This window comes from Glycine max, chromosome 5 (genome assembly GCF_000004515.6).
Source record: "Glycine max cultivar Williams 82 chromosome 5, Glycine_max_v4.0, whole genome shotgun sequence".
Taxonomy (NCBI): Eukaryota; Viridiplantae; Streptophyta; class Magnoliopsida; order Fabales; family Fabaceae; genus Glycine; species Glycine max.
Genome location: NC_038241.2, coordinates 37142276 through 37158736, shown reverse-complemented (window position 1 = coordinate 37158736; position 16461 = coordinate 37142276). Strand labels below are relative to the sequence as shown.

The following is a 16461-nucleotide window of genomic DNA, read 5'->3' as shown; positions in this document are numbered from 1 at the left end:
CTGACACAGTGTGAAGGAACCGATGATGCCTGCATTTAATTTACAGCACTACTATGTTTTTTTGTGACAACCAGCATTTTTTGGTGTGACAACTAGCATTTGAGTGGTGGTGGTAATGTCTAACACACTCATTTTCAGTAGTATGTTTGGTTTAGCCTCCGGTTGATATAGGTGAAAGACAATTGAAAAAAGTGAAATAAACAGTCAAATAAGATAAAACTCACATTTTATATTTTATTTTAATTTAAATTTTTTTTAATCTTATATTACTTTTATTTCTTTCCCTTTCATTTCAATCTATTAAACACTACAATAAAAAATGGTTTAGAGAAGAAAGTGAAAAAAAATGAAAAGAAAAAAAATAATGAAGAGTGAATTGTAAGTTGTTTGCTAGAATTAAACATATATATATATAAAAATGACATAAGCATTCCTGTTATAAGACGAAATATGCACAAAGAAGAGGGCTATTTAGTCATTTAAATAAGCAAAGGTTAGGTTAAAGAATTCAAAATAGAAATTTTTTCATAAAAAGTGTCCTTAAAGTATTTTTACTATGATTTCAAATACATTCTAAATATGAATTCCAATATATATATATATATATATATATATATAATTAACTAATTGAAACTAATTAACAAGACTCTCTTTAATATATATTTTTAACAGAAGACCATTTAACGTACAAAACAATGATTCTCTCTCTTTTTGTTCTAATTTTGGGAAGAATTGCAAACTTGTATGTCTCGTATTTGTTTTAAGTCTCCCTCCCTACTTTTAAGTGACCAAACTGAAGAAATATTTACGGCACTTTTTTAATACATTCTTTGCTGTTCACTGAAATTTACGGAAATAAATATATAAAAGAAATTACTGAAATAATGTGAGAATTAAGGGTAGCTTACCCAATGTAATTTTGACCCCAAATCACTTTGGTGGTGTGCTATTCATAAGTTATTGTCTAATGTGGTTTGCTCCATTATATTTTTCGCATGATCAATACAAAACACACGTGCCACATGTGATGTCACTTTAATGTAGGATAAAACAGTCTGATATGCTTTATATCTTAGATGCGTGATGAAAGAATACTTGATTATAATTTTGTTATGAATCCATTTCAAGAAACATTCAAAATATTTGTTGAAAAAAATACTTGGTTACAAAAATTATATGGATACAGGGGTAGCTCTTTATTGCTTTAGTGGTTACCTAATATTTGTTGAGAGTCTCACTAAATATATCGTAACCACTGCTTGGGGGGTTTTCTATGTAATTGGAAACTTGGTTTCATGTGATCTCACTCGTATATGGGATGGGTATCCCTTGTACCCACTGTTAATACATTCTTTTTACTGACCTAAAAAAAAAAAAAAGAAACATTCAAAATACCATACAACCTGTACCATCAAGAAATAGTATCATACGACTCATGCATGTTGATATGTGTCTATTACTCCAACGACAAAACTAAATAAATATAAATAAAGGAGAAAAAATACTTTCTCCTGTATTTATTCATCAAACTAAATTAATTAATTTATCAATATTAAAGAAATTAATTAGTTTAGTTAATAGTATTAAATTTATCCAAATTTTATATATTCATCATATCACGTTGTAATAAATTGTTTGCTACCAAATTAGGATATAACAATCTTATCATACGCTTTATCTTATTTAATTGGTTTAGTTATTATAGGTGAGGGAAGTTAAGTTAGAAAGTAAAAAAAAAACATAGTTTTGTGCTAGTATAATTTAATTAAAATTATATTTTTATTTTGTATTTTTATAAATTTAAAATTTATAAAATTAAATTAAAAGTTACTTTTAAAAAATTATATGTAATTTTATAGAAATAATAATTTTGGCATTGAGCATACTTTATATCTGACTTTGCCATGAACGATGACACACTAATATTATCTGATTCATTATTTAGTGCCGTAAAATTAAAACTTATCCTTTATTTCATTATATTTTAAAACTATTTTTATATCTTATCATGTGTTTTTCTTATAACTATCTTATCATGTTTTTTTTATCCGTATAGTTATCTTATCATTGTTAACTATCCAGTATATCCTTATATTTTTATAATAAGGTACATAAAAGGATAAGGTTATTGTTATCAATGTACTAAGTTATTATTTCAGAAACTAAAATGATAAAATATTAATTATGTAAATTATATGAGAACATAAAAAAACTATGGATATTATAATTTTTTATCTTTTAATAAAAAATATTTATATTTTAAATTTCTTAATTAATATTATGACACTGGTTAATATTTGTCAAAGAATAAAAATAAGATTACATTTCAATTAGTTTTTAACTTTTCTAATTAGCTGAAAAGTTTGTTTAATTATTTAATAAATAATTTTCTTTTAACTTTTAACGTTTTTTAGAAAGTTAATTGAAATAATATTTTTCAAAATATAAAATTTTAACTTTTAATTTTTATATTTTCTTTTTTTATTCTTAATATATTTATCTAATTTCAAGTTATTACTTTTAAATAAATTATAATTTCATGATTTTTTTTATCACTTTATGCTCAATCTCACTGAATAATTATAATTTAATAAATCAACTTTTCAACCAATTAATTTTTCTAACTTTCAGGTACATCATCTTATTGCTTAATTATGAATAAACCTATTCAATGAAGATATTTAAGGATCTATTCACATTACAGCGCACAATAACACTAATGAAATTACAGTGAGATACAGCATTAACTATTAACTATTTATAAATTTAATGCACTTTATATTGTAGAATTAAAAAGATTTTTTTTTCTAGCTATGAGAAACTTGGCTATCACTCTCATGCCCCAACATCTATCTCATTCCCTAGTCGCCCACCAGCAAATATCAAGTAATCATTTCTCAAAATAGTTATTTATTTATTTTTTATTGTAGACTAGCTTCCTTTCCTTTTATTGCTTTTTTGCTTCTTGTCAATTCCGGGTAATTTCATCTCTTCTTCGTGAGCCTCGCTTCTTTCTTCCAAATCCTCGCATTAGATTTTAAAGTATATCACTTGCACGTTCTTTATTCTTTTTCTCCCTCCACAGAAGTACACTTTTGTGCTAGAATAATTATACCAATAATTTGGCAGCACAAATTTCAAAGCACCTAACGAAGAAGTTACAAAGAGCTTGCTGTGGACAGACTGAGTTTGAAAGGATATAAAGGCTGCTCCAAACATACACTAATTCTGCACATGAATATATATAATGCTTGTACGTGACCATTGACTCGCACTAAATAACATTGAATCAAAACATGATGACGGCGTGAGTGCTTGGTGTAGGGTGGGAATGACATTGACGAATATATTGTTATTTGAAGTCAATGTTTATCTTATCATATGAGCTATTTCCTTGTACTTTCCCAAATATACATCATATTAGTTTTGATTTGATGTGTCTTAGTCTCACTTATCAAAAGCTCTGAGCAGTGCACTCCACATACCCAGGGTCTCCTTCCCCTTATCTGACTAGTGTGACTATCGTCAAGGAGTACTCCTCAACAGTGCTACCGTCACATTATTTCCTCCTTTGACTACATACATAATTGTATGAGTGTTTTGAAAAAATAATGGTTAAAAATGTTATTAAATATTTATTTATAGTACTCCTAATATAGATTTAAAAGTCTTTTTTTATGTATAAATTTTGTATATAAATTTAATAAGATAATATAAATTAATTTTATATTGTTATTTAACAATAAATTATTTTCAATATGATTTTTATCATAAATATTATAAAAGCTAATAACTTATCGTATATAATAAATTATTATTATTATTATTTTTTATATATGATACTTGACTAATTTATTGCTTACACTTGCCAAATAAACACAGTAATCTGGTATTGCATTTCTGATAACAACTTCCTAGAAGTTTTCCAATCGAATTTAAAAAAATGGTTTAAATGTGTTACCTGTTAATGTTATGTAAAAAACAGGTATGATATATTCATATGACCACCAAACTCAAAAGATAGTGTGAACTGGGTATTGAAATTTTCACAAAACTGATAACACACCCACACACCCGACAGATATATATTGTCTTTTATTACATCATTACTTTATGAAATGGTCAAGTCTCATATCATGTTTTAAAAATATAATTTAGTTCTTAATTTTTATGATTAATGTTATTTGATATTTTTTATATTATTTTAATTAAAATATAATTAATAGCTTAATATATAATTTATTTAAAATTAAATATAAGTAAATGAAATTTAAAAGAAAAGATGGACAAACTATCAACGGATTTTTTTTTTAATTTTCATCTCTATCTCTAGAGGTATGAATAGAAATAATTAACTCAGACGACTGACTCTGCATAATTAAGGGGCCATAAGCTAATACAAAATGCAGTATTTTTCTTTTAATCTTAGATCATCCATACTCTAATATTATATTGTACAACCATCTAGATCTAATCCTCGAATCTAATAAGACAATTATGAGCTACAAATTTTTTTTATAACAAAACTGCAATTCTTATTCTAATTAAGCTAGTCTTAAAGAAAAGTCTAATTAAGCTAGAGAAGCCATCCAGCGGCAGTTTTTGTTATTTTTAGTGAACTAAAACTTGTCAAAGAATATCTCTCCGCCCGCCACAAGCCCTCAATTGTTGATGCTGTCGTGCATAACTAGCTAACTTTTGATTTAAATGATGAGATAATGAAACCCAAGTGCTAATTATTTAGGGTAAAATCCAACAATAGGTCAGCGATGCAATTAAAATATACATATGCAACCATCTATTTAAAGATATAACTAAATTACATTAAATAATTTATAATATGGTAGTGCCTTTGTGGCCTTTTTTACAATGACATCATCCCATGACTTCACCTTCGTGTGGTTGACGTTGACAAGAGGATCCGAGAGGAACCCTCATTGCATCATCTAGGAAAGAGTTTGGAAGGATCGTTCATAGAAAAGCATAATACGGAAATTAAACTATATTTATATCCTTCTAGATATCATTGTTTTTAATATATAAAAACCATTGGCTAATTTAACTCACACTCATATATAAAAGGGCCAAATGCTTTACACACCATAGTCTTTATTTTCACCAGCTACCATATTTAGTTATCAGCAATGGACTTCTACTTTGGAAACCCTCATCCTTATCCCAATATTCATCAATATCACGCTCATAATTCTGTAGTCAGCATGACTCCATCTTCCCCTGAGATCGCACTATCTGATTATCTCATGCTCGATGACTATGTTGATCATCAAGATTCTCGATCATCACAAAGCACTGAGTCATCAGAAAAAGCAACCTTCTGTGATCCCACTCACGGATTCAGCACTGGTGCAACCTCTAAGAACAATAACATGCAAGTGCTTCTTCCCTCTTTCATTTCTCTTCCTTCATTAAAAACAGGAAAATGATACGTTAATGAAATGAACTAATGATGTTTAGATATCCTACAATTTTATACACTTTATTAAAATGCATTATTTCTCTTTATTTATCTCTTCTGATCATCTTATATTACTTATAGTTTTATCTCTTCTCTCTTTCTCGTGTTAAATAAGTGTCATGGGTGTCCAAAAATTAATTTTGTAATGCATATAACAGAAAATAACACCTATAATATTGAATAATGTTATGCAGGAAGTGCAAAAATGGGATTAATGAAAACAAAAGAGGAGTGGGTCCAAGGATCGCGTTCAGAACCAAATCAGAGCTTGAGATCATGGATGATGGATACAAGTGGAGGAAGTACGGCAAGAAGTCTGTGAAGAGCAATCCCAATCTAAGGTAAAAAAAAAATATTACTAATAGTATTAATGAAGTAAGATATTATTTATTGACGTACTTTTTTGCACTTTGAACCTTCTTATTTTAAAATAACTGTTATTATATAACAAATTTAGATAAATAAGACTAAGTTTAATTTCAATACATTATAAAAAAAAGTTTACACTCCAAACCAATTAGACCTAGTAGGCTATGAAACAAATTAATTAATACCTGGCTCTAGTACTTAATAACTCACGGGACATCATTTACATTATAAGCTCCTTCTAGTGGGATATATATATTAGGGCACCAACATGTAATAGCTTAGGTTCACCAATATGGCTATAGATTAATAATGTTTGTGGCCACTGGTATTATATTAAAGGTTTGGGATGGGGACTGTTATGTTGTCCTTCTAGCGTATATGCAAGTTGGGTGTTATCAATGGACCCCAGTTTAAATGTGTGCTGTTTCTGCTTATATAGTAAGCAAGGTGGTCTCTCTATAATAAGTACCTATCTGGTCACTGTATGTGCTCTTAACGTGGTTTGTTACTGATATTACGGTTGACAAAATTAATTAAAAAATTAATCAAAAGTTAAAAATTTTAAATTAACTTATTAAATTATAAATGTTCAGTAAAATTAATTGTTGGAGTGGTTGAAAAATATAAAATAATTGAAATAATAAATTTAAAAAATATAAATAAAAAATTGAATAAATATTTTAATGTTAAAAAGGGAATAAAATATAAAAAATTAAAAATTAACCTGAAATGATAATTCAAATAATGTTTTAAAAAAATACTAAAAATTACTTTAAAAAAAATATTTTTCAAACCGTTAAACAAGTTTTTCAATTTCTAAAAAAATTTAGAAATTAGATGAAATAGCTTGGTGAATATGACATTTGTGCTCTTTAGTCTCTATTTTTTTTTTCTTTTATCCTTTTTTTCTTTTTGGGTGTTCGTCTGCTTGAAATTGATAATAGTTGTTTGTGGGGATCAAATATTTTGTTTTATTTGAAAGAAATTAACATTTTGTAATCCAGGTTGCTAGTTAAGAAAAAAAAAGTTCATTGAGAGAGATCAATTTTTTTAATTTAATATAACAATCTAATTAATGGGTGAACATGTATTCAATTTTAACTGTATATAAAATTTTCTTAGGGCCAATGACAATCACACAAAAAGAATGAAACAAGTCTCGGACTTAATGGGTCGAAACACTCCTAATCTTTGATCACCCAAAAAATAAAATAAAAAGTATAAAGCTTTTTACAATGTGAGTAAATAGAAATTAAGCTCTTTTAAAAATAATTACAATGAAACATAAAAGTTTTTAAAATGTTACTATATAAATTAGGGATAATTTTTTTGTTATATGCACACTATGGCCTTAAAGTAAAAAAATAAAAAAACTTTTGCTCTGATAACTCTTTTTTTGGTTCCCGTCTCTCCTTCAACTTTTTTTCTTTCTTTCATCCTTCTTCAATTTTGTGACTCACTGGAATTTTTTTCATTCCTTTCATGACTGGTCTCCCCTTGTTTCATTTCTTTAGTGAAAAATAAACATTACACAATACAGATCATGGTTATTTTTGTACCATTGTTTTGTGAAATTAGAGAACGTATAAAATAAAATTATTATTTATTGATGTGTATCAATAAAAAAACATGCACAAAAACAGAATTTTGAACTAATGATAATACCTAAATTTAATATTTTTTTATAAACGTAAATTAGTCAATAATATTTTATAAATAAGTACGGAAGGAATAATATTATTGTTCCATCCCTTTGGAGGATTAGTTAATTAATGCTTACAGTGCAATCAATACATGAAGTTTTTCAAGTAGGTGACTAATTAGGAAATTCCATTAATGATGACAGGAACTACTACAAATGTTCAAGTGGAGGATGCAGTGTGAAGAAAAGGGTGGAAAGGGATAGAGATGACTCCAGCTATGTGATAACAACTTATGAAGGTGTGCACAATCATGAGAGCCCATTTACCACATACTACAGCCCCATCTCCTTCGTACATTCTGATACTACTTTCAAATGACACCATCTCCAACCCCTTTTCTGCTCTTACACCTCCCTAGCTTAATTATGTGCCGAGAAAAAGCTTGGAAGATTCGATCGAGCAAGGGAAGCTGTGTCAATGCATTGTCTAATTAATCTTAATTATTTTCATGCTGTAATAGGTTGAAGAGAGTTTCTTTACCCTTCTTTTTCCATTTTGTTTTTAGATGAGTTTAATATCTCACTTAATGAAAAATCAACCTTTGTTAGTTCATGTGACAAAGAACATGATTTTCCATGTGTAAAGTTGTTCAAATCTTAAAATAGAATGGAATGCTTCGTCTTGTTACAGTTAATAAATTCAAAGTTGTTTAAGCTGGTTGACAAGTGCCATGTCGAAAGTGATTGCGATGCTTCACAAATGCACAACCACTTAAGTTATTAGTAACTTGCAGCAAGTTGGGCAGTGCTGAATGATATCCTTAAGAATTGGCAGAACGGAAACAGAGGAAACTTCTTGTTGGGAAACCGGGACGGGAGTTGAAATTGGATCATCAATCCACCATTCATATGCATGTTTGTGTTTTGCAAATTTAATTAGGAAAATATTTTATTAGACATTTTAGGGAAAGAGAGAAAAAAAAGAAAAAAAATATATGTTTAATAGGATTTATGATATGATAGAAAGACACGCAGACAAAAAATAATAAGTGTCTAGGTGAGATGTTTAAAATAAACATGATTCATATATCTTTATTCATTTAATTACTAGTATTATTTTTTTTACAGCAGCTAGCAAAATCAGTTCATTTCTATTGCAATAAGATTGTGAATACAATGAGGGCTGAAATGAAAGATTTGTGAGTCAACATAATTTTTAGAATTCCTAGCCAAAGTGTGATTGAACATTATAACATTTTTAAATGTAATTCTCAATAGCTCCAAAACCTCTAATATCATCCTGCACGAAAAAAGCTGCATCAGTATTACATCTTAAAAAACTAGCAGGAGGCTGCATCAGTATTACATCTTAAAAAACTAGCAGGAGGTTTAATCCACACCACAGAATCTGATAGCAATTCACCTTGGATTTCATAAGAATTTATATGTTGAGCTAATTTTCCATTCACTGAAAGCTACACGAGCTCTACTCAACAATCCAATATTCTGCTCATCACAAGAATTCCAAAGTCTTTCCATTTTCTCTCTTCCAAATACTCCATAACATACATGCTAGATTGACCCTCTGAAAGCGAGCAACATAAATTAAACACCATTTAAAGGACTCAACATTTAGCAACACGGATTCAATCCTTTGCAATAAAATGATTTATTAAAATTTAATATAAAATTAAGTACTATTTAAGGTAAGGAGTAATAATAAAATGATTTATTAAAAAGTATAATAGTTAATGTAATCAATATTAATGCATTGTTATTGTAATTTTTAATAAAAAAATATTTATTATTTTCTTAATTAACAATAGGAGTATTGCAAATAACAGGACTTAAAACTAAAAACAATTTCTTATCTTCACATTTTGGTTATAAATTTGAGAAAAGTAATAATGATGTTTCATGTTCATTTTGGTTTTATAGGGTTACAATGTTTTAAATTATTTAGAATAATCATATAAAACTTTTTTTTTGAGAGAAACTATTTGTAACATTAATTTTTTTTCTCATTAAAGCTATTACATGTTTTTTTAAAGAGTCTTATTAACTAATGTCCTAAAAATATGAGTAAGAAATTAAAAGAAAATATTTTATTAATAATCAAATGAGAGCACATTTAAAAAATCATAAGAGAACACATTTTTTAGTATTTCAATAAAAAAATTCTTTTATTTTCTTAACCAATATCCTTAAGGTGATAATTAGCATTTACTATAAAATAATAAAAATGTTACAGTACAATATAAAAAAATGGTCCAAAAGTTTATAATTTTATAGATAATGAAACAACAATGCAAGAAAGTAAAAAAAAAAAAGTTAATTTTTGTACACTCACTAAATAGTAACACCTTATCAACACCATTCATTTATTATCTTATTACATCATTAATCATATTATTTTATAAATCAATCATTTGTCTTTCATTTTTATCTCCCTCCAGGTATAAGCATCTAAAATAACAGGAGTTAAGGAATCATTTTTCATAAACAAAGTTTAAACATAAACACAAGAGAAATCATTTATATCATTAGGATTAAAATTTCATAACAAATGTTAATCCATACCCTATAATTTTTAAATATGTTCTCATGTGTTTTCAATAAAATCTTTGATATTTTAATATCTTAAACAGTTAGTTGACAAGACCCTAAATTAAATAAGAGTTAAGTTGACTCAAACTACAGTATTTTTGTTAATAAAGTTATGGATTTTGTTAACCAATTACCTAAAAACACATCAAAAGTTTTTTAAAAAAACTTTAAAAAAAAACAAGAGCATATTAAAAAGTCATAAGGAAACACATTTTTCTGCATTATAACAATTTTGTATTATCTCTTTAATCAGAAACATTAGAGTATTGGGTGCCATTTCCCTTTAATTTAAACTCCATCTTAATGAAATCAATATATAATCAATTTTTCCCAAGTTTACAAATTCAAAATATCAATTTAATCAAATTTAAGGGTTGCGAAAGTAAATACCACTGCTAATATTTTAATTATTACCGACACATGGACATCACGTGCTATTGGATCGCGTGGCTTACACGAATGAGTAGCGAGAGATGGCATGTTCGTTCATCCCTTCAAATTTCTGCCACCATACCATCATCCCAAAACCATTTCAAGACACTACATACCCCTCCCAACCCAATCAAATCAAATCTTCGTTCGAATCCTTTTCTCTTTATCGTTCACCGCATCCCAAACTCACCAGATCCGTCGTCGATTCGGTTTTCCCGCTTTCTATTTTTCGTTTCCCATTTTCTCCCGGAACGTGAAGTTCTCGCTCTGATCTCACGTGAGAGTTTTGGAACCTGATGAGTGCGTATATGTGGGTGTATCGTAGTGAAGGCGTGTTTTGAGTTATCGTCGGTTTTGAAGGAATCATGTTCTGGAGGGACCGTGAGAGAGAGAACAAAGAGTTGAACGGTGGGGTCCTATGTGGCCTGGTCAGAGTCCTCGTTGTTGGTGATTCTGGTGCGTGCGTCTTTCTGTTACCAATTTTATTTTATGTCTTTTAATTTTTTAGAGTAAAACTTGTTTGCACTACTAGGGTGTCCACTGCTGTTCATTTAATTTTAAAGTCATATATGATAATCTTATTGCATTAAAATGTTTACATAGATACACATTTAATTGTGGCTTGAATTTTTATTGAGTTTCCAGTGGGAATACTGGGAGATTTTGTGATTGTGAGGTGTGGAGAAAAGTGAAGTTGATTGAATGCGGGAGGTTGTACTGTAAAGATTGGGGGGCTGAGAAAAGTAATCATTGTTGTTATACCGTTATTATAACACTCAATGGGAGCTCTAAGAGTTATGTTAATGATATTAGCTGCCATGTGGGGTGTTGTGCGTAAGGTTATGGATTTTCAATTTGAAATGATTTTGTTGATAGTTATTGCCTTTTGGTCTGTGGTTTAGAGAATTGATTTACGTAGGCTGCTTTAAGAGGATTGTGATCTTAATGTAAGAGAAACAACTAGGAATATGGTGGAGATTGCTGAGAAACCTTACGGCTGATGCGAGTTTGTCCCGAATTAGTTTGACAATATATTTGGACATACTTTTGAGGTGTGTATGCGTGAGCTTTCAAAGTTATTCGGAATCAAGTATTCAAGGATAGTGGGACAACTTCAAATATTGGCGGTCTTTGACTCCACAAAGTTTGGATTATTATTTGGATTGTAGTTCTACTATTAATTGGTGCGAGCATAATTGGATTACAATTAATATATTTTTAAATATCATCTTAAGGACATACTCAGTCCTAATGATTGAGAGCAACAGAAGGCTATATTTTTTTATGTTATATTATTTAACTGAAACAGTAAAGATCAGGAACTGAGTGAATGATGAGCTTCCTCATTTTTGATAGACTGTAGTACATGCAGTAAATCTTAAGTAAAACCTGTTTATATAAATCAACTCTGCGTGAAAGGAAATAAAAATCTAATGTTGTTTAATAGGTTGAGGATGGAAATATCTCTTGCTTAGTATTCTGTAAGATCTGACTCAGAATATAGAGATACAAATGGAAATCTTTATTGAAAGGTGGAAATCACTGAGAGTTCGAGAGTCCAGACCCTCCCCTTTCACTAACTAACTGGCCCAAAATGTGTCCTCTCTCTTCTGCCCTTCTCCTCTTTGTTCTATTATTCAATTCCATCCCCCTGTAACCTCCCTGTCTAACTAACTGCCATCCCTAGCAAGCTTAACATAGACTTTCTTATTGGTTAGATTGCTGACATATTCCATTGCTACTGTTAAGTTGCTGGTTTTCTGTTTCTACATTATATTTTTAATAATAATTATAAATGTTGCCTCTTTTCACTTTTGTTTCTTGTTTTCACCTAGTACTAAAATGTTGTTTTCACCATTTCTAGTACAAATTTTCAAACACCAGAAACAAACTGAAACCAAGGTTGTGGTTTGTAATTAGTTAAAAGAAAAGATAGAATAGAGGTAGAAAACATTTCCTTAAACCAAACAGGCCCATAAGTTGTCGGTCTTTGGACATAATTGGTGGTACTTCCCATCTCTAAACTTCATAAGCCTGGATGTGCATTGGTCAACTATAGTTAAATGATGAAAGAAAAAACAAATTCTGAGCTTGTGATTGCTTGCACCTTTGTGAACATTTTTCAGAGATATTGTAGTTGCATATTTGTGATATTTTCTCATCCTTGCAGGTGTTGGGAAGACTTCTTTAGTTAACCTGATTGTAAAAGGTTCTCCAATTGCTCGCCCTCCTCAAACAATTGGTTGTTCAGTTGATGTGAAGGTAAATACCCCCCCCCCCCCCCCCCCTTCTATGGTTACATGAGTATACATTGTTTCTGTACCGTAGTCTTCATCAAATTTCCTGTTTCTTTTTCCAGCATATTACTTATGGAAATTCAGGCAGCTCTTCCAGTAGTCTTAAGGGTGATTCTGAGAGAGATTTCTTCGTTGAACTGTGGGATGTCTCAGGACATGAACGGTACAAAGATTGTCGGTCTCTGTTTTATTCGCAGATTAATGGTGAGTTAAAAAAAACTCCATTATTTTAGTTTTCTAAAATGTATTATTACTTATATTCCATGAAGTAGTTGTGTATAATCAATTTAATCATGTGGCAGTCTACAAAACGAAGGGTCAAGATTTGTAACCAAGGGGGAAAGAAAATGAGGAAGAGGATTTCCAATATTTAAACAGTCACTACATATATCCTTGGTTTCTCTTTTTCAAGCCTTGCATACTGAAAATAAAATAATTTTGTAACGGAACATTTAGCAAAAATATTTTAAATCTGCAATAAGAAATCATGCAGATTTGGCTGTCCAAACTCTAAACTTCATTTATCTGCAAATTATCTTAATTACCACTATTCTGGATAATTGCATTAGTCTCTTAATTAATGGAATTTGGGTATTCTGGAACTTTTGACAATTAAAATTAGTAACAGTCAGTGCATATTAGAGAGTTGGCTGTCTGATATTTTAAACTTTGAAACCTTGTTTTGACTTCGTTTGCAGGTGTAATTTTTGTTCATGATCTTTCACAAAGAAGAACAAAGACTAGCTTGCAGAAGTGGGCAGCTGAGATTGCTGCAACTGGGACATTTTCAGCTCCTTTGGGATCTGGTGGTCCTGGTGGCCTTCCTGTTCCATATATTTTTATTGGTAATAAAGCTGATATTGCTGCGAAAGAGGGTACAAGAGGAAGCAGTGGGAATCTTGTTGATGTTGCACGCCAATGGGTTGAGAAGCAGGGTTTGCTTCCTTCCAGTGAGGAGCTTCCTTTGACTGAGAGTTTTCCTGGTAATGGTGGCCTTATTGCTGTAAGTGTCTCTACTAAAAAATTGTCAGTCTTGAAAATTTGTTTTGCACCACTTTCAATGCTTGAGATAATATGCTACCCTCATGTGAATTAGTATGTCGTATTCAGGTCAATTTGAATAAATCCGATGTTAATGCTAATTACTAGGGAGTTTCAACTACTAGCAAGTAGCAATTTTTAGTTTTGCTTGTTTTGTACTTTAAAGCTAGCTGTTGCTTTTCAAATACAATGTGTGTTACACTTGAATATTTTCCACTTTTTTTTTTTGTGTCTGACCATATCACTGTATATGAAAGAGTATTTTAGCTGATGGAAGGGGATGGGATTTAATGAGAACCATAAAAAAAGCTTCTCCTTACTGCCCCCTTTTCAAAATTCAGAACAAGTTAATATTGCATCTATATCCTTCTTTTTCCCTGTCAGGCACACTGAATATTATGGATGACCTGCATTGAAACTTCACATTTCACTTTGGTGCCATCTATATTGATTAAAAGCAGAATTTTCAGCTTTCATTCATTTTCAAAATTGAGAGGCTAACCATTAAACATTTTATCTTAACTGATCTTGAAGCTTATCAATGCATATTTCTTTGAGCCACTCAGTATGAATAATGAATTTAGCTTAGCCATTGCCCACTGTGCTGTGCTTTAGAAAATGTTAGACTGGAGATGCTATACTGTCTGAGAATCTTTATTTCTCATGTCATTCTAAACCGAAATACCGGTTGTGCCAATGAAGTGACAAATCATGTCTTATAAAATTGGATGCAGAGATCTGCCCTGTTTTTGCATTCTGTTGAATAGTTGCCATCCAATTCATTCTTCTGATAACGGTTGTGATTTTTATGTCGGGCATCTACAGGCTGCCAAAGAAGCAAGGCATGACAAGGAGGCTGTGGTGAAATTTTTCCGCATGGTCAGTATGGTCTTTGAGCTCTGTCTTTTTTATTTTTTATGTATGGGTTTTCATCTAAGTTTTTGTGGTACATCTCCTTTCAGTTGATCAGGAGAAGATATTTCTCAGATGAAATACAAATACCTTCACCAGCATGGTCCATTCCTTCTGTTCAGAGACAAGCTCAGCGTATAGATGAAAATTTCACAGAAGATGATCAATCTTATGATACAAGGTATTTTCTACTTGTCTTCTAAAATCATTTTGGACCTGGCATGCTGCTGTGCTTTTATCATCACCACCATACCAACAATTTCTTTGGCTGGAAGATGCCTTCTTGATCATATTTTGCCTCTATGGAAAGGCTTATGCATAGATGCAATTTTGGGTTTGGCTCCTTGGGTTGAAAAAAATTCCAGATCATTGTATTGGATGGTAGTTGTAAGATTATGGGCCAATCCTAGGTATCTGGGTGATGGAATTATATTATAATACTTGCTTATTTCATTATCAATTCATCATAGTGCGTGCAAGTGTTTGCTCTTTTTCAGCTTGTTTTGTGCCACTCCTTACAAAGTTCATTGTTGATTGCAGTCTAAGCAGTGATCCTTACAAGTATAACATGCTTCCGCCACTTCCAGCACAACGCAATCTAACACCACCACCCACACTCTATCCTCAACAGCCAGTTTCGGTGTCGGAAAACTATAGTTTCCCTAGATTTTCCTTGTCAGGCTCCTCAGAAATCAGTACTGTGGCGAGAACAAAGCGATCAGATATTAATGTCTGAAGATCTGTGTATTTGGTAATTAGTCATTGCTAATACATGAATGTATACTTGCATGGAACAAAGTTATATGCTTGTTTAAATTCTTTGTTCCTATTGTAACTTGTCCATTGATTCATTCGTTTTTAAGAGGCTTTCTCAGTAGACGGAGGAGCTACTTGTTCAAAGTTTGGGGAGAATTTAAATGATACGTACTCGATTCTTTTATATCATACTTTTTTTTCCTGCCATTGAAACTATCAACACTCAACAGTATTATGGCTAACAACACTCTCCAAATAAGAAGGATTCCACTTTGATAAAACCGTTGATGTTATCCCGTAAATTGGGTTTTTCTTTTAAAGTTGAGTTTGAATATTTATACAAATTGGCCTTTAGGTCTCAAGAGTGTAAGAGTAGTGTCAAGCTGAATATTTTTCGTGGAGATTATTGGATGTTCAAAGATTATAATAGTCTTGACTAATTTTTATATAATGCTTAATTGAGTGTTATTTAATTGTTTTCCATAAATTGAAAACTAAGTACCTTTCACATAAAGATTGGTTGGAATGGAATTATGGGTAAGTAAAATAGTGTGATTAGATTAGATTCATGGTAATAATTTATTATTTTTTTACGGTGAATGCAAAACAACAAATTTTACTTTTTTTTTTGGGTACCACCATGATTTTAAGAAATAGAATTGTTAAATACATTAGAAGTCTTAGCCTATCTAATAATCTATCTTGTCAGGCATACTTTAAAAAAGATTTAAATCATGTCTTATGCCAGTGACTTTTTTCATGAGATCTCAACAACAAAAGAATTAAGTGTAAAAAAGAGTGTGATTTTTCTTAATTCAAATTATAATTACATATAATTAAGATCATTTGTATCAAATTTTATTAAAATTAAACAACAAAAAGAAGAATCAAATTATTCATATTTTAATATATTTTGAAATTTATATATT

General features: G+C 30.2%; 2 protein-coding genes across 2 annotated transcripts; both read left to right on the top strand.

Annotated features, from left to right (window-relative positions):
- The first annotated feature begins 5071 nt into the window (after nt 1-5071).
- LOC100500248 (WRKY DNA -binding domain-containing protein) lies at nt 5072-8186 on the top strand. The gene is made up of 3 exons (NM_001248384.2): nt 5072-5389; nt 5671-5817; nt 7692-8186. The coding sequence occupies exons 1-3, from the start codon at nt 5145-5147 to the stop codon at nt 7864-7866; spliced, it is 567 nt and encodes a 188-aa protein (NP_001235313.2). The 5' UTR covers nt 5072-5144; the 3' UTR covers nt 7867-8186.
- Nucleotides 8187-10564: 2378 nt separating this feature from the next.
- Nucleotides 10565-15716, top strand: LOC100808270 (small GTPase LIP1). Its single transcript, XM_003525031.4, has 7 exons — nt 10565-10982; nt 12697-12788; nt 12886-13027; nt 13522-13826; nt 14690-14743; nt 14827-14957; nt 15317-15716. Exons 1-7 carry the CDS (start codon nt 10892-10894, stop codon nt 15510-15512), a joined length of 1011 nt encoding a protein of 336 aa, XP_003525079.1. The 5' UTR covers nt 10565-10891; the 3' UTR covers nt 15513-15716.
- Nucleotides 15717-16461: the final 745 nt, after the last annotated feature.

Excerpts from the sequence above, each read along its gene's own strand:
- LOC100500248 (NM_001248384.2), top strand. The coding sequence starts at position 5,145 with ATGGACTTCTACTTTGGAAACCCTCATCCTTATCCCAATATTCATCAA. Across the intron at positions 5,390-5,670 it reads ACCTCTAAGAACAATAACAT|GAAGTGCAAAAATGGGATTA; the intron begins GCAAGTGCTTCT and ends AATGTTATGCAG. Across the intron at positions 5,818-7,691 it reads AAGAGCAATCCCAATCTAAG|GAACTACTACAAATGTTCAA; the intron begins GTAAAAAAAAAA and ends TAATGATGACAG.
- LOC100808270 (XM_003525031.4), top strand. The coding sequence starts at position 10,892 with ATGTTCTGGAGGGACCGTGAGAGAGAGAACAAAGAGTTGAACGGTGGG. Across the intron at positions 13,028-13,521 it reads GTTTTATTCGCAGATTAATG|GTGTAATTTTTGTTCATGAT; the intron begins GTGAGTTAAAAA and ends CTTCGTTTGCAG. Across the intron at positions 14,744-14,826 it reads TGGTGAAATTTTTCCGCATG|TTGATCAGGAGAAGATATTT; the intron begins GTCAGTATGGTC and ends ATCTCCTTTCAG.